General features: G+C 41.6%; 1 protein-coding gene across 5 annotated transcripts in view; it reads right to left on the reverse strand.

The window, feature by feature from the left end:
• FANCC (FA complementation group C) overlaps positions 1-19,303 on the reverse strand; it is a 344,396-nt gene that overhangs the window by 173,319 nt on the left and 151,774 nt on the right. For all 5 annotated transcript variants that reach the window (XM_033928093.1, XM_033928084.1, XM_033928101.1 and 2 more), the window contains 2 exons: positions 14,820-14,984; positions 345-501 (listed from right to left, as the gene is read on the reverse strand). In XM_033928093.1, the coding sequence (XP_033783984.1) occupies positions 345-501; positions 14,820-14,984 (322 nt within the window). The remainder of the gene's footprint in view (positions 1-344; positions 502-14,819; positions 14,985-19,303) is intronic.

The raw sequence follows: 19,303 nt of genomic DNA on the forward strand, positions 1-19,303 counted from the left end.
TCAAAGGTTTGGATAGGTTCCTAGAGGATAAAGGAATTGAGGGGTACAGATAAGAGTAGCGGTAGGTTATAGGGATAGTCTGGGACCATTGCTCAGGCAATGGGCCTGATGGGCCGCCGCGGGAGCGGACCGCTGGGCGAGATGGACCTCTGGTCTGCCTCAGCGGAGGCAACTTCTTATGTTCTTACTTCCAAATAAAGACGGGCATTACTAACTACTTTTAATTTTACAGGTGTTTCAAGCCAATTAGATTTTGTTTCTAAATTTCCTTTATATTGCAAACCTGCATTTTCTTTCAGTTGTGCTTTCAATCACTCAAGGCAATATTGAACAACAGTACTTACCAGCAATGAATTTTTTATAATACATTCCATGTCTCCCAGAGAATGGCCCTGAATAGAAATTAACCTTTCAAAGAGATGCAGTACTGTGTTTTCAAGGCTGGGAAGATGATGGAGCCAAAGGCACAGTACAGCTGAATCGGACAGGTCAATCTTCTTTCTTAATTGAGAAAACAAAAAGAGAGAAATGTGTTAGTATGCCAAAAAAAAAAAAAATCCAGAACCCCCATCCTCTAACAAAACAGTTTAAAGAGTCCAGCTCTCAGGCCTATTAAGGTACCTTCCTTAAACCCTTGGGCATTTTTATGAGCCAGTATTGTTAAAAATTTGAGTGAAACACTCTGGATTCTGCTCCAGAAAAAGATGTTCTACAAGCAGTAAAAGAAATGAACTATCATACTGATTTCTTACTTTGAACTCTCAATCTAAGTTATTTCTGGATTATTTGCTGCATTAGAACCTAATGGCTGGTATTGCTATGGGTGTACTAAAGTTAGCTTTCAAAAGAATTGCCACCTTTCCAAAACTTTTGCAATTGACTATATGATTTATTCTGGTGAGGTAATATAGGTAAGGCATCAGGTCCTAAATTCTGAATAGTAGAACTTCTGCTGATTTGAGGCTCTCAGTCAGGTATCCTGTTTGGACTCAACCTGCAACCATTTTATAGGTACTAGTGCAGTAGAAACCTCTGGTAAGGCTTGTAATGTATTGTAAACATTTGTGTAGGGTAAAAGCAAACAAAATGTATCAAAATACAAGAATTACAATTTTTTTTTTACATTATATTAAGCCTTTTCTATGAAACAATCATGAATCATTTAAAATATGCATATAATCCCTTCAGGGATGCAAGTCAACCCCAGCCTTTCCAATCTGGACACACTATAAAACTGCACCTGAAAGAACAGAAGGCGAAGAAACAAAGTTTCAAAGAGTTTAGAATCATACCACTTGAGAATTTTTGTTTCAAAGCCATGATCCTATTCTTGGCCTGTTAGCAATAGTGCTGCCCAATTCGCGATTTGAATCCATTTGTTTTTGAAAAAGATCGAACTTACTGATTTGTTGGCCCCCTTGCTAGACCGGAAATTACATCAAAAGCAAGGACTCCGGTAGCAGAGGGAAAGCCCGAATGGGTCTCAGTGTGCATATTGGCGGCAGCAAGGCTCTCTCCTTCCCGGCCGGAAGTATTTCTCCTCTCCTCCCTGGCCAGGCAAAAGCGGCAATAGTGAATGCAATTCTCTACCCTGCTGCTACTCCGGCATCTTCTCTCCATTCGGCCGCCCAAGTGGAAACAGGAAATTTTCACTGAGGGCGGGCCACAGTGGAGAGAAGACGCAAGGAGTGGTGGCAGGAGTGGATCACTAAATAACTACCGCCATCGGCAACATGCTGTAACGTCAAAATAAAGATAGATGGGGAGAGGGGAGATGGACTTGGGGGAGTTGGTGGACTGGAGAAGAGATGGAGAGAAGATAGATGGAAGAGAGGAACTTGGTGGATGGGGGAAGATAGATGGTGAAGGGAGAAGATGGATTTGAGGGAGATCATAGAGGGGAGATGGACTTGGGGGAGAGGGCGAGATGGACTTGGGGGTGTTGGTGGACTGGAGAAGAGATGGGGAGAAGATAGATGGAAGAGAGGAACTTGGTAGAGGGGGGAAGATAGATGGTGAAGGGAGGAAGATGGATTTGAGGGAGATCATGGAGGGGAGATGGGCTTGGGGGAGTTGGTGGAATGGAGAGGGAGAGATGGGGAGAAGAAGGATGGGAGAGGTGAACTTGGTGGAGGGGGAAGATGAATGGTGGAGGCGGGTGGACTTGGGGGAGAGGGGAAATGGGGGAGGGATAGAAGAAATAATGGATCTAAAAACAGGAGAGGGAGAGAGATGGTGGACAATGGGATTTAGGGAGGGAAGGAACAGAAAGGGAGAGAAGTTGGACACAAGGGATGATGTGGGGGGATAGAGATACTGGACAGGAGGGTAGTTAGAAAGAGAAAGGGAGAGCTGGTGGGGAAGGAGGGAGAGATGCTGAATGAAAGGGTAGTTGAGAAAAGGAGAGATGGTGGATCTGGGAATGGTGGGGGTCCATCGCTGCAGCTAAGGGAATAGAGACGAAAAAAAGGAAAGATGCCAGATCTCCAGGGGAGGGAAGGGGAGGACAGAAATGGAAGATGGATGGTTACCACAGAGAAAGAAGAAAACTACAAATGGGCAAGAGACCCTGGCAAGCAAGTTATCAGAAGACATTTGATGCAGAGTCTGGGACCAGCATGATTTGAAAAATGACCAGACAACAAAAGGTAGAAAAAATAATTTTATTTTCTGTTTTTTTGATTACAATGTGTCAGATCTGAAATTTGTATCCTGCCAGAGCTGATATTAGACCATGAACATGAGCTAGGATTTAACAGAGAGAGGAAAAGTATTTTTTATTTGTTTATTTTGTTTACACCACAGCACCAGTGTGGGTAGGAGAGGGCAAAGGGGGAGAAGAGGCTATAAAATAAACCCACCAGAATGTTTGGAAAAAAACACCCAATTGGGCAGGAAAATCAAATTGAAAAATCGATTCAACAGGCTGAATCGAATCAAAATATTTTTTCCTGAATTGGGCACTACTAATTTACATTCGATTCGGTTTATTGAATTGATTTTTCCTGCCCAATCGGGCATTTTTTTCAAATGGTCTGGCGGGTTTATTTTTGTAGCCTCTTCACCCATCCCTTCCCCGCCTGCTCTCTCCAACCCCATGCCAGTGCTGTGGTGTAAACAAAACAAAAAATACTTTTCTTCTCTCTGTTAGGTCCTAGTTCAAGCTCATTGTCTAACATCAGCTTTGGCAGGATACACATTTCAATTTTGAAATATTATAATCACAAAACAGAAAATACAATTATTTTTTTCTACCTTTTGTTGTCTGGTCATGTTATTATTCAAATCATGTTGGTCCAAGGCTCTGGTTTCTGTTTGTTTTCTGTTAACTTGCTCACCAGGGTCTCCTACTCACTTGACATTTTCTTTTTTCTCCATGCTCACCATCCATCTTCCATCTCTGTACCTTCCCTTCCACTGCCATATCCAACATTACTGTTCCTTTTCCACTATCTACTATCTCTCTCTCTCCCTGCCTTGTGCCCTGGGTCAAATCTCTCTATTCTCCTCCATGCAGCATCTCTCCCTTCCTCCCCTCCATTATCATGTGCAACATTTCTTTTTCTCTCTGCCCTCCATCCCATGACCAACATTTGTCTCTCTTCTCCATGCATGTCTCCCTCCCCTCCACCATATGCAAGATTTCTCCATCACCCCTTTCTATCTCTTTGTTGCATCTCTCCCTTCATTTCCTACACCCCATGTCCAACAATTCTTCCTTTTTCATCTCCCCCCCATGTGCAACAGTTTTCCATCCCTCATATCCCTCTGTACAGCAGTTTTCCATCCCTCCCTCCCATCCCCCTGTGCAGCAATTTTCTGTCCCTCCCTCTCATCCCCTTGAGAAGCAGCTTTCCATCCCTCCCTCCCTCATATCTTCCCTGAACTCTCTTCTCCAAGATGAAGAGCTCTAGCTGCTTTAACTTTTCCTCATAGGGAAATTATTCCATCCTCTTTTATCATTTTTGTAGCCTCTCTCCTAACCTTGTCAACCAGCACAACTTCTTAAAGCTGCTGCACTAGGTCATATATAGCATATATAAAAAATTAGTATCTGCTTAATATCTATACAAGAAATAAAGGGGTCAATATTCAGCCAGAGCTGCTCAGTGTATTTTTATTAGGGGGAGGGGAATGGGGACTTGTATACTGCCTTTTGTGGCTTTGGAATTTCAAAGCTTACATTCAAAGCAGTGGGCACTGGAGGATTAAGTGACTTGCCCAGGGTCACAAGGAACAGCACTGGGATTTGATCTCACAACCTCTGGGTGCAGAGGCAGCAGCTCTACCAATGAGCCACACCTTCTCACTGACCACCACTGGTGCTATGCCAAGAAATTAAGAGCCAAATTCTAAAAACAGTGCCTAGGTTAGGCGCCCTAATCATGGAGTGTAGAGAACAGCATCAAAGGCTTTATCTTGCCTATCTCAAGAAGACATTGAATGTTTCAGTGTTTGGAACGCCACTGATACATTACTACACCAAAGTGTATGTTTGGCTATTAGCAAATTATGTTAAATTTCTGTTATTTTCCACAATATAGTGCTAGATTTTTTGCATAAAATGTCTTTCTATCATTATTTGATAACAGGAGAATGTTTTCCTATTCTTTTGTGGTTGTAGCACTGTATTAATTGGGTTCTAAGGAATCCGACCCCACATATTGGAGACTCTAGTGTTATTTCTGTACTGATTTATTGTTCTTTTTCAATAAAACAGACTTGATATAATATGTCTTTTTATCAAAGTATCATTGCTGAGTGTGAAAACATAATTGTTATAGCTATAATAGCAAGAAATATGCTCCATTAAGCAAAAATAATAGCAAATGTTAAGAAAAATGAAACTTTATGTAATCAGTGGCTTTGAGGGACCTCAAGATGGGCTTTAAAACAACTATTTTCTGATAAAGCACAATCAAATTCATGGGAAAAACTACAATTCAAACAGTTTTTCCAATTTCTTATGTATACAGATTAGTAAAGGATCTTCTGATCGCCAAGTATTCACGTAGAACAAGATTTCTTGCAGGCACTGTTATTACACTTTAACTACTATTGCACAAGAAAACCAACTATTACCAAGGTGGATGAAGGGAACTAGAGGAAAATTCATCAACGGGCGCTAAGCAATTTAGGGCTAGATTCACTAAGCCCACCGATCAGCTTCCAGCCACTTAGTGACCCCTTTGCAACCTGATTTCCCTCTGACCCGATTCACTAACCTCTGTCCCGATCATCCTCTGACCCACACATGCAAGTGAGGGGGAACGGCATTCAAATGTAGGAAAGCAGCGATTCACTATAAAAAAAAGAAGGGACACTGATTGGGCTGACCGATCCAAAAATAAGCGACTGCTGAGAACCAGTCGCTCAGGTACTTTTCCGACTGACCCTGCCTTCTGCCGCCCTGCTCTCAGCCCCCATCTCCTGCCCTTCCCCACAGTGCAAGACCATGGTTTTAACCCGCAGGCTTAAAGTGGGTTAAAATCACGGGCTTGCAAAAAAAAAAAAGTTTCCTGCTCTGCTGGGCACAGAGGGCCAGCGCATGTGCAGACCATCTACAGATGGTCTGCTCATGCATTGGGATCGCTATAGAGCGATCCAGGCGCTTGATTGGGGGCGTGATTCCAATCGCCCTCATTTGCATTTGGGCGATTCGTGAATCAGCCCCCCCCCCCCCCCGGATACGGATTGGATCCGATCCATGCCCTTAGTGAATCTAGCCGTTAGAGTGCACTACTAATTAGCACATGATAAACACTAAGATGCCCATTATATTCCTATGGACACCTTAGATTTAGCATGCACTAAATGACTTAGCGCACATTGATGAATTCCCCCCTAGGTGAGCCAGGGCAGAGAATGGGTGTGGATAGCATACCGAAGTTAGAGCAGGATACATACTGCATGCTGTCAGTCGTGCAGTTAGAGTGACTGCCTTAGCACCTCCTCAATAGGAGGTACTAAGTGCAGCTGCACTAATTGCTACTAGGTTCTACATGCACTAATACATGATTTTTGCTGTTAGGGTATGTTAAGAGCAAAAGCTTAATGCACTTTAGTAAAGGTCCTGCTTTGGATTAGATTCTATAAATGGTGCCTAAAAAATCTGGCACCCCCCAAAAAATATCACTCAGCACTATTCTATAAACAGTACTCAATAGAACAATGCATAGTGCTGGAAACCACACTAACTTTAATAATAATAATAATAACTTTATTCTTATATACCGCCAACAATCTTGCGACTTCTAGGCGGTTTACAATAAAAGAAACTGTAAATATAATCAAGTGAAGCTTTACGAACAGCTAATTAAAGAGTATAGCAGTGTATATTTCGTACAACGAATTAGAGAATATAGCAGTGTACATCTGATGACATTAATGATGTTAATGTCAGTTTGTGTGTTGCAAGGCCAGGAAGTGCCAAGTTGTTTGCATAGAAGTAGAAATGTTCCGTAAGTTCATAGAGTGTTCATATTTAGCGAATAGGGGTTGGGGTTAATAGTTTGCACGTTCAGGTATGTGGTGATGTTATGAGGGGGGTTGATGTTCCGGTTCATTACCTAGGTATTTCAGGAATAGGTAAGTTTTTAGGTGTTTCCTGAATTCTTCATAGTTGTTTGTGTGCATAATTAATTTTTCTAGGTCTTTACCCCATTTGGCTGCTGGTTATGTACAACAACTACCTTATTGCCATTTCAACATGGGTTGAAACCAAATTTCAGCACAGAAACTTTTATTGTCATTAATTTCAAAGAGTCAAAATTTACAGATGCAAAATAAATGTGCAGTGCTGTTACAATTTGATGTGGTCCACCATGACATCTTGATGTGGTCCACCATGACATCTTGATCCATATGTTATCCGATATAGATTTAAGCCATGTGGTTTTGGATTGGTTTAGCAAATTCCTTTCGCAGCGATCCTATGAGGTAAACCTAGAGGGCGAGGTTTCATCTTCATGGAATCCTAGTTGTGAGGTACCTCAGTGTTCCCCTTTGTCGCCAATTTTGATCATCTACATGACCTCATTGAAAATGTTTTGTCTTACTTCTGCAGAGACTATATTTACTTATGCAGATGACATTTTCATTTTATTGGAGATCAGTCCTGATCTTAGTGACTTGGCCATGGACATAGATTGTTGTATTTTCAAACTGCAGGCATGGGCAATGAATGCATCAAAAACTAAACTGCTCTGGATTGGGCCTAGATTAGAAAATCTCCCTGCCGATGTTACATTGAAAACAGGTATTTCATTACATACAGATTTTTCCTCCAGAATCCCAGGTATCATTTTGGACTCATCACTTACATTTCATGATCAGATAAACTCTCTGGCAAAGAAGTGTTTCTTTAGTTTGCGAATGCTGAGGAAAGTTAGACCATTATTTCATCAAGAACATTATGCAGTGTTGGTACAGTCTACTGTGCTTGCTCAACTGGATTACTGTAATTCTGTTTACTTGGGTATTAAACAGGGTAGTCTAGATCGGCTACAATTGATACAGAACACAGCAGCTAAGCTTATTTTTGGAAAGAGAAAGTATGACCATGTCTCCCCTTTGTTCAGAAAGCTTCAGTGGCTTCCAGTTTGTTTTAGGATACAGTTTAAGTGTGCAAGCGTTGTTTTCAAATTCCTTTACGGAATATTTGACTCTCTAGTTCCCTTGTATTGGAATACCACTAGAACTTGTTATTCAAGGAGCACACAGATTTATAAATTATCATTTCCCTCCTCGAGAGGACTCAAATCTGTTGGGAAGCTTAGTAAATCTATAGTGTTCAAGCTGGTAGAAATTTGGAATAAACTTCCTGACTCTGTAAGATTGATAGGTCAGCTACAACAGTTTCAAAAAGATCTAAAAACTTGGCTGTTCATGTAATACCTTAGAGACTCATCTATATGAAGTGTCGTATTAATAGTATATTTTATCTTTCTAGTTCTCTTTTAAGTTTATATTTGATTATATATCCTGATCTAAATTACTTGTAAATCGAGTCGAGCTCCTTCAGGAGATGACCCAGTATATAAACCGAAGATTAGATTAGATACAGCTGAGCCATAGTCCTGGCAACTTTAAGGAACTCTTCAGGAGCATTCTAATGCTCTGTGAACAATACATTAATATCAGGATGCAGAGGGAACCTGCTGAGAGTCCAAGTTTAATTCCTGAAGAGAATTAGTAATCAGAAACACTCCTTCCAGCTCACATGCAAAAGGAAAAAATTGTAGGGAGCAGCAGAGCCCTCTGTGAAGTAGGACGGATTCAAAAACTAGAGTGGATTCCTTCTGCATGGCTCGCAAGCACTGGGATATAACCTATCCATCCAGAATGACACATCTATTGCACTAGAAATTACATTACAATCATTATTGTATTCCGCAATACCTTGTAGTTTTATGTGGATCACAAATTAAAGAGTAGTCAGCATATACTGGAGAATTACAATCAATAATAATAACAAAGGATTGACATTACAGTAAATATAATCACTGATTACCAATTTATCAGTTTCTAATGTTAACAGTAATATCATTCTTATAATGTATATCACCAATTAAGACAGAGTACAATACTGCTTATGAAATAGTAAAATCTTCTTCAACCTACCGCTCACTCTGCTTGCAGATAGATAAGAAATATCTTTTCCACAAAAATAGCCTTCTAGAATAATTTGGTACCAATATGGTACTATGATTCAAACATATTTATACAATCCTTCACTCCTTTAAGATAAACAAAATGTTACAGTACAAGATGGAAAACATCAAGAGTGAAAAAGTAGAACAGAGTATATAAACAAATCAAAAACAGAGATAATATAAATCACATGGAGAAAAAAAATGTTTCTGCTTATTGTTTCATTGCTTTATATGGCTTTCTGTATTTCTACAGTGTATGAAGCACTATAAGCTCAAATTTCTACCATTCTTCTTATATTCCTGGTGTAGCACAATACCAAAATTAGAGCTCAACAATTAACATGTTAAAAAATTAACACAATTAATGCAAGTATTTGGGCAGAGGTCAAGCAGGAGGCTACCGTGGGTGTGATGTTCTTCCCTTCTTCCCCCCTCCCTCCACCCTAGTCGAAGGCCCCCACACCTCACCTTTAAAAATTTTAAATTTACAGGAATCCCCAATGCAGCAATGGTTCTCAATTGCTGCCCATAGCCTCCTCAGTGTTATTCCTCTGTTGTAGACTGCTGAACTGGAAACAGAATGTTGCATCTTAGAGGAGGTGTACCACGACAGAGGAAGAATGCCGAGGATGCCACGGGCAGCGCTTGAGAACTGCTGCCATGCCAGGGATGTCCTTAAATTTCAAAAGGTGAGACAGAGGGCCTTCAGACTGGGGGGAGAAGAAGGGAAAGACATCCTGCCCATGGGGACCCCTGGAGCTGCCCTGCTCAACTTTCTACTAATGTTCTGATTTTAAAAAGAAACACAAGATGGGTGTGGGGGGGGGGGAGAACAAAACAAAAGAATTGCCGCTGCTGGGTCAGACCAGTGGTCCATTGTGCCCAGCAGTCCGCTCCCGCGGCGGCTTGTAGGTCAAAAACCAGTGCCCTGAGTCTAGCCTTACCTGCTTACGTTCTGGTTCAGCAGGAACTTATCTAACTTTGTCTTGAGCTCTGGAACAACCTTACCTCCCCCCTTCGGATCCTGAGCTCTCTCCAACTCTTCCGCAAACATCTGAAAGCCTGGCTGTTTTAAAAAATGTAATACTTACTCCATCTTTGGCATCCTAAGCCCTCCAAATATTCTTCTCACTAAATCCTTTAACCTTCATTGGAGTTCCTTTCTCTCCCAACTCTTGTAAACCGTACCGAGCTCTACGATTGTGGAGAGGATGCGGTATACAAACCTAAGGTTTAGTTTAGTTTGAATCACTGGAGGGTGTTTTCCCCTATAACAGCCTCCGGAAGAGCGTTCCAGTTTTCTACCACTCTCTGGGTGAAGAAGAACTTCCTTACGTTTGTACAGAATCTATCCCCTTTTAACTTTAGAGAGTAAGGAAGGGATGCTGAATGGGAGGATAGTTGGGAAGGGAATGGGAGAAATAGTGGACCCAGGAATGATGGGGAGGGTAAGAGAAATGGTAGAACTGGGGGTGGGAGGGAGAAATGGTGGACCCAGGGGTAGTGGGGAAGGAGAGATGCTGGATGGAAGGGCAATTGGGAAGCAAATGGGAAAGATGGTGGACCCAGAAGTGGTGGTGAGGGAGAAATGGTGGACCTGGGGGTGGTGGAGAGGGAAGGAAGGAGGGAGACATGCTGGATGGGAGGGAAAGAGAAAGGAAGAGATCGTGGATCTGGGAGTGGGAAGGGTAAGTTGAGGGAGGGAGGGAAGGGCGAGATGCTGGATGGGTGAGCAGTTGGGAAGGGAATGATAGGCATGGTGGAGAACGAGAGAGAGAGACTGACTGGATGGAAGGGCATTTGGTGGGTGGGGAAATTGGAGAGTGAGGAAGGGTCCATGTACCCCCATGGAAAGCTGCAACCATTTTGAACTAAAAGATTAAAACACATTTCTACTCTGTGCCCTGGAGATGAACTTGTGGTCATGAGCCTAGCTTTACAGAGAAATCATGTGTACACGAGCACCTTGCGGTCACCAGCAATCGTTGGAACAGCAACTGCCAACAACTGCCAGTACACATCTGGACGAAGGACTCGGTCAAAGGAAAACTACAGAGAATAGTAAGCAACCTTCCAGGTATGGGCATAGGAACAAGGAAGTGATGGGGATAGGGCAGCATAGTAGCACTTTTGCATCAATTGGAACAGTCCTCAGGTAACATAGGATTAATAGGCATGGACCAAATAAATGTTATATAAAGAGCCTCCCTTCCTGATTTTAGCCAGACTCTGCCGGCTTATGTCTGAATAATCTCTCCATTGTATCTTCAGACTGATAATACAATCTCATTACTTGTGTGCTTCCACTGTTACAACTTATATACTCTACTTGCAAATAAATGTATTATTGATTTTGGAAATACACTGCGTGTCTGAGCAGTCATTCCCTTAGAGGGAGTCCCTGCCTGCCTGCCTTTCTCTGTTGCGCTATGCCTGTCTCTCTGTAGCCCCCTTCTATCATCCCCCCCCAAGATTGCTGTCTGCTCCCCAGCACACCTCTCCCCCCCAAGGCAGCCCCCTTTCCTTCTCCCCCCTACTTCCCTGTGCAGCAGTAGCAGAATTTTTACCACATGGGACGCCTCGCAGCACTCGCACCCTATCCGACTCATCCAGGCCGAAGGACACCCTCCTGCTGTTGCTCTAGCCGCCAGCTATCATGAGACAAACTGCTGTTGAAACCGCTGCACGCGCCGCAAACAGAACACGGCCACGGAGGCACACAGCACGGAGGCAAGGATCACGGAGTTCTAAGTGCGCATGCGCGCTTAGGGTTTTATTATAGAGGATGAGGTCTCACCAAAGTCTTATACAGAGGCATCAATACCTCCTTTTTCCTACTGGCCATACCTCTCCCTATGCACCCTAGCATCTTCTAGCTTTTGCCGTCACCTTTTCAACCTTGTTGGCCACCTTAAGATCATCACATAGAATCACACCCAAGCCTTTTCTGTCGGGCACATAAGTTCTTCACCCCCTAAACTGTACTGTTCCCTCGGGTTTTTGCAGCCCAAATGCATGACCTTGCATTTCTTAGCATTAAATTTTAGCTGCCAAATTTCAGGCCATTCTTCAAGCTTCACCAGGTCTTTCTTTATGTTATTCACACCATCTGGCATGTCTACTCTATTGCAGATTTTGGTATCATCCGCAAAAATGCAAATTTTACCCGACAACCGTTTAGCAATATCATTTATAAAAATGTTGAAAAGAACAGGCCCACGAACAGAACCTTGAGGCACACCACTGGTAACATCCCTTTCCTCAGAGCGATCTCCATGGATCACCTTCCACTCAACCAGTTCTTGACCCAGCCCGTCACTTTGGGACCCATCCCGAGGGTACTCAATTTATTTATTAGACGGCTGTGTGGAACACTGTCAAAGGCTTTGCTGAAATCTAAATACACCACATCTAGCACACAACTTTTATCCAAATCTCTGGTCACTCAGTCAAAGAAATTGATCAGATTTGTCTGATAAGACCTACCTCTAGTGAATCCATGTTGCCTCCGGTCCTGTAATCCATAGGATTCCAGAAACTGGACCATTCTCTGTTTTAAAAGCATTTCCACTAATTTGCTTACCACAGAAGTCAGCCTTACTGACCTGTAATTCCCTACTTCTTCCTTCCACTTTTGTGGAGAGGAAATACATTCGCCCTTCTCCAGTCTTCCGGTACCACTCCCGACTCTAGAGACTCGTTGAAAAGGTTAGTCAGTGGAGCTACCAGAACTTCCCTAAGTTCCTTCAGCACCCTCGGATGTACACCATCCAGTTTCATCGCTTTGTCTACCTTTATTTTAGCTAGCTCCTCACAAACACAACCCTCTGAAAATCGATCAAGTTCCATTATTCCTCCATCCCTATTCACATTTGTCTTCGTGCAAACTTTTAAAATTCATGCTTCATGCTTGAACAGCTATGTCATGTTTAATGAAACAGCCCACACTTATCGTAGTGGTTGCAAGCAGCCATGGTTCAATGAGACCCGTTTCGACATAGATATCTGGCTTTTTCAAGGGTTCTCTCAGGCTGCTACAATATTTTTGCAGTTCAACGTAGCGCTTTCTACCTCTATGGTTAACTCGAGCTGCTGCACAAAGTTAAAGTTAATAGTTAAAATTCAGAAGACAAATGAATAAAAAAATTTTATATGAAGTGAGAGGTTTTTAAAGGATCGTTGATAGAAACATGGAACCTTATAAGTCTTGGTTTAAGTACATTCCTGTAAATCAAGCAGGTTTCTGAGATCCTTTTCCTTTCATGTTACCACTTATTGTATTTTGAATGGTGAGATTCTGAGTGTTTTGTGGGGGTGTTGGTATATGTCCCATTGGGAGGGGGAACCATTGTTTTTATTCCTGTAGTCCCTTTAAGTTGGCACATGGGAACATAAATTATTTTTCCAGGAATAATGCAACTTGTGTTATTCACAAGCTGTATTATTCAATTTGCATAATGAAGGGCCCTATATGCCAAAAGCAGTTGAGCACTTAAATTAGGCTCCTATATTTGTGCCCTATTTTTAGCAACATTCAGTTGAAAATTTGTCTTAGTTTATAAGCTTAAAAGTTATGCTTATCAATTTAGGCCTGCTGAGGTACATTCCAACTATAATACAGTTATATAGGTCCTGGCTGAATATCAGCTGGGACCTGCATAGACTCCAGCAGCTATCCCTATCACATTTAGCTTCCAATATACAGCATTGGTGCCAAACACGGCCCGATACTGAACATAAGGGGCTAATCCAGACAGTGACGATCAACATTTAAATAAATAGATTTATGAGCCTAATTTATTAGGCTACTGTTGAAAATCATTGCTAAGCTCCCAATGTTTTTTCCCTGCCCTAAATCAGGCTCTGTTGAAATCCACTATTTAAGCTCCTAAATTTAGGAATTTATTGAAATTCTGATTTTCAAATTATGCACTCTGTCCTAGTAAATATTCCAACAGGCCATATTTGGGCATAATGCTCAAAGTTAGGAGCAAAAACCCTTTCAAAATTGTGTTTTGCATGCATTTGCATGGTATAATATGGTACTATGATAATGCACATTTAATGCTGTTTAATATGCTTTAAGGGACAAATCAAGTTACCTTATTACAAAAAACACACCTGAATAACTACCCTGCTTAGACATAAAATCAGACATTCAACAAAATTACATCAATGCAGCCACAGTATCAATATCCACATTAATTAATTATTGTTCAACAAGTTTTGAATCAAACTCTGACAATCTCAGTGTTTAGTGTATTTTTATGGGATACAGCAACAGCTGTACTTGTACATTCCTTCTTCAATATATAAGATAAAAAGGACACCTAGGGCTAAATTTGAGGCATTACAGACAAAATTGTTGCATTTAGAAAAGCTGCATCAAACCACAAATTCAATGGAAATCCAAAAAGAACCTTTTAGAATCCAGGCAGAACTTAATAAGAACATAAGAGCATAATGCTTTAAAAACTGCTGACACAGTCTGAGCTATACAATGTACCAAAATATACTTTTATGAACATGCTGTAGTCAGTGTTTTAAACACATGAAAAATCAAGGAATAGTCTTTATGCTTTGGCTTTAAGGACAGAATCAGCAATTCTAGAAACAATTATAGGTTTTATTTGGCTACAACTCAAGCTGAAACTTTCAACCTAAGTAGGTATCAATGAAGATAAATTTAAAACACGCATTATGAAAAATTTGCTGTCATATTCACATAAAAAGTATTTGTACAGAGCAACCCTGAATACGTATACTTTCATTAAAGAAGCCATTCAAGAAAGGAGTGGGTAATGTTTAGTGCTGGCAAACACATACATGTGTATTTATGCTGCTCTGCAGCAGGCCTGTATATGAACCTGCTACTTGCTGACTGCATATATGTGGCAATTTTAAATGGGAAAGTGCAGTATATGTATACTTTCCCTTCTAAAATCAATGCCGTTTAGACCTATACTGACCACATATAAAGCTAGTTCAAAAATAAATGTTCTGTGCTAAGTTTTATATCTATCAGCAGTCTGCAATAGGACTGGATGCAGGAACAGCAGGATTACCGTACAAGTGCCAACAAGTACATTATGCTCACTTGTAGTCCTTATGATATGGTACCAACCAGCCCACCTAAGCAGGATAAAAGTATTCTATTTCACTTACTGTAGTAATGCCTCATTGACTGCTGCTAGAAACTGGGCATTGAGAGCCTCTTGCACTCCCCAGTCACGATGGGTAAGAAGGGCTTCAAGCAGTGGAGCAACCTCAGGTAAAGTGAGAAGAGGAGTACAAAGGACAGATATGGCATGAACTCGATTAGATGATGTTCTGTAGCAAGGAAATAAAGATAGTAAATCATTAAAAAAAAATAAAAAATTAAAAAGTAGTAGTAGAAACTTGCTGAAATTCACTGCAGGATTATTTGGTCATTTTACTATTGTTATACTAGTGTCAAATATTCTGTATCTGCTATACACTGCCTTGGGTGAATTTCTTCATAAATTTCTTCAGGTAGTTAATAAAGTCCAAGAGACCCATATAGTGTTCCTATCGGTAAAAGCATGTTGCAGCAAGAGATTTTTAGGAAAAACTTTTGCATTCCAGGCTTGTGCAATGAATGAGTTAGCTACCTACCTCAACAAAACCAAATGTTTTTTTATTTTCAGGCCACTAATTTTCTAATCATTTTCATGATTTTAATTCCCTTCGCCTATTGTATTTTCCTTTTATATATTCTTTCTATAAAATTGTATTTCTGCCCATTCTCCTATTGTTTCAAAGATTAGTGTTTGTCTGTTTAATCCTGGTTTGTCTAATAATTTAATACATATATGTTTTATATTGCAGATACGTCTGTCTTTCTGTAATTTTTAAATTTTGTTCAACACTTTGTACTGCCGGATAAGCGTTTAATCAAATATTTTAAATAAAGAGAAAAAGAAAAAGATAAAGATAAATTCATGTTGGAATGCTCTTATTCCCCAAACTCAGTCTTACTATTTATTCAGAAAAATTCTTAAAACTCACCTGTTTGATAAATATGTGACTTAATTGCTATTTGTATTCTCTGAGAAATATTTGATAAGTTCATGTATGTAATTCACTGTTTGTACAGTGAATTACATACATGTTTGTCTTCTTGTTGTGAACCGCCTTGAACTGATGGTTTGGCGGTATATAAGAATAAATTATCATTATTATTATAGTGCTGCTGACCAGCCTAGAGCAGATATTCAGTTTCACTGAACTGAAAAGTGCTGCTGAATATCAGCTTTGGCTGCTGCAGCACTATCAGATTAGTCCAGGGTGGAGTCAGGGAAGAGCCAAAGATTTCTGGATGCTGCAGATATTCAATGTGGTCCAACTTGCTCAAATAGTTAACCAGGCATCTTGGACCACATATTATGCTATCATAAGTAAGTTTGCTGCTCAATTTTCTATTGTGTTCCTCCGAGGAGGAAGAGATGTTGACATTTTTGTGGCTATTTGATGCATCAACTTTAGCAACAGACTTCTTGACATATCGATACCCATTATTACACTGCTTGACATCAGAGGCATTGATTTAATATTTCCAAGATTGGCTTTGCCTATATCTATTCAAAATGTCACTAAACAAAAGATAAGATAGATTTCATACAAGTCTGAAGATACTCAAAAGCCTGGAAGATGGCCCCTGGGAGATTGATTTGGCTCATTCTCTAAATAGACCACTAGACAAGATCATTTTGCAGTACAGTGCATCTCTATCATGTCTGAACACTGAGAGTTGTATCTTAATAATTACCATATTTTTTGCTCCATAAGACACATTTTTTCCCCATAAAAGTGGGTGGAAATAGCACAGTTACTTACCATAATAGGTGTTATCCAGGGACAGCAGGCAGATATTCTCAACATCTACGAAGCCCCCTAGTGGACGTTCTCGCTAGCAGACTTGCTTGAAGATCTTCAAGCTTGCGAGTGTACCGCGCATGTGCGAGTGCCCCTCCCGCCCAACCTAGAGGCCAGACAAGTGCAACAGATAATCCAGGACAGAAGACAAGGAGGCAGACTGCGGGTCCTGGCGCAGCTGAGCACACCAAGAAGAAAAACGGGTCTACTTCTGATGGTAACACTGGCGATTGGACTCCTTCCGAGAGGCCTCCAGGAGATCCAGCACAGATTGGGAGAACTGGAACGAGGGCATTAAGTCTTGAGGAACCAAGCTGTTAAGTGCAGAGACTGCAGGTTGGGATGAAGTAGAGATCCCCGACTCTGCGTAAGCAGAGAAGGAAAAACAGGCAGCAGAAGAAGCTCCCTGGAACTGAGCCGCAACAGAAGGGAGAATCAGGGTTGTCGGGGCCACCGAGGAGCTATCAGAATCATGGTGGCATGCGTGGACTTGAGCATGCCGAGAGTTTTCAGAATCAGAGGGAACGGAGGAAACGCATACAGAAACAGGTCCGTCCAATCCAGAAGGAAGGCATCCGCCTCGATCCTGTGAGGGGCATAGACCCTGAAGCAGAAGCGGGGCAACTTGTGATTGAGAGGGGATGTGAACAGATCGAAATCCGGAGTCCCCCAACAAGCAAACACCTGACACAGGGTCAAGGAATGGAGACACCATTCGTGAGGCTGCAGCAGACGACTCAACCTGAGGCCACGCTGAGGAGACGCATGCCCTAGGTCAGGCGAGAGGGGCACTCGCGCATGCGCGGTACACTCGCAAGCTTGAAGATCTTCAAGCAAATCTGCTTGTGAGAACGTCCACTAGGGGGCTCTTATGGTCAGGTGCGTCTTATGGAGCAGAAAAATACAGTAGCATTGATTTTCTGCACCTTTAAAGTTCAGTGCTCATCTACTGACTAATCAGTCAAATCCCTCCAGCTCTTGAGATGACTTGAGTAGGGAGGGCATTACTTTTCTCTACTCTGGAAGCTGCCTTTGAGTTTCTTCTTTAGTGTAGTGAAAATGCATTACAACTCTTGGCAATCCTAGACCTAAAGATGCAGCAGCAAGGGGGTGTAAGTACCCCTTTTGTTCTTCTCAAGCATGGCTACTTTTCACTATTGAATATGCCTAATTGCATTGTAGAAAGGATAAGTACGGTAATAGTAGTAGCAGTAATGATGGTAGCAATGGTGCCTTCTCCTGCTGCACATTTATGAAGAAGAAGTAGGGAAATCTTATAATCTCTCAACTACAGTGCTTATGTACACCACTCTGAATCATTATTTGGGGAAGCAATTTATAAATCTAATAAATCAATCAATCACAGAATGAAAATACTTCAAAGTCTCCTACTGCTTTTACTTCCTTATACAATGGAAATTTCTTTGAGTGTACTCAGATAATCAGCTGCAGGAGGTGAAAGAAGCAGCGGTGTGAACACAAGCACTTTCTCCTTCTCACCTTCTCAAGGTAATGCTGCTTGGATTTCACTGGTAAAGGAGGTGAGGGTAGTGTACACCATTTTGGTGATTTCCCAAAGATATCCCATGTCTTGCTTCTTTTTAGGCAGCCTCCTCCTTTATCATGTGCCCAGAGGTTTAGGTTCAATCAGATGCAAGCTGGCAGATATGTTTAGCCCCAGGGTTGAAATAAAAGAGTACCCTCTTCTACTGCTCCCCTCAGTTCTCAGTCTAATGTCTGCTGATCCCCATTCCTTGAGTGTCCCTCTCCCACCAGTCTCAGAACTTAAATCTTATGCCTTCTCCATCATCTATGGTCCTTGAGCTCTTACACCCAAATATCATGGACCTTATTCCACCCTCTTCAGTCCCAGGTTCTTCATATCTGTGACTCATAAGCTTGTGTCACTAAGCCATAGTTTCCAGTCCTGCCCTCAACTTCATGCCTTGATTACCTTTCATTTTGAGCTATTTTTGACCCCCTTCAATTCAGCTTTCGCCCTCTCCACTCTACAGAAACCACCCTTGCAAAAGTCTCCAATGATCTTCTTCTGTCCAAATCCAAAGGCTTCTATTCTGTCCTCATCCTTCTTGATCTGTCTGCGGCATTTGACATCATAGAACACCGCTTACTCATCGATATGCTGTCCTCTCTTGAATTCCAGGGCTCTGTTATCTCTTGATTCTCCTCTTATCTTTCCCATCGCACATTTAGTGTATGCTCTGGAGGATCCTCCTCCACTGCCATTCTGCTTTCAGTCAATGTACCTCAGGGCTCGGTCCTGGGACCTCTTCTCTATCTACACTTCCTCCCTTGGCGCTCTAATCTTCTCTCATGGCTTCCAGTACCATCTTTATGCTGCTGACTTGCAAACCTACACCCAAAATATCTATGGGAATCCAGATCCGAGTCTCAGCCTGCCTATCTGACATTGCTACTTGGATGTCTCGCCACCATCTAAAATTAAACATGGCCAAGATTGAACTCATCTTTCCTCCTAAACCTGCCTTTCCCCTTCCTCCATTATCTATTTCAGTAGATAACACTCATAGTTTCTGTCTCATCGGCTCACAACCTCAGGGTCATCTTTGGCTCATCTCTCTCCTTCTCTTCGCATATCCAAAACTTGTCGCTTCTTTCTATACAACATTGCTAAAATCCAGACCTTCTTTTCTGAACACCCTGCCAAGACCCTCATTCACACTCTCGTCACCTCTTGCCTAGATTACTGTAACATATTTCCCGCGGGTCTT

Source organism: Geotrypetes seraphini, chromosome 1 (assembly GCF_902459505.1).
Source record: "Geotrypetes seraphini chromosome 1, aGeoSer1.1, whole genome shotgun sequence".
Lineage (NCBI taxonomy): Eukaryota > Metazoa > Chordata > Amphibia > Gymnophiona > Dermophiidae > Geotrypetes > Geotrypetes seraphini.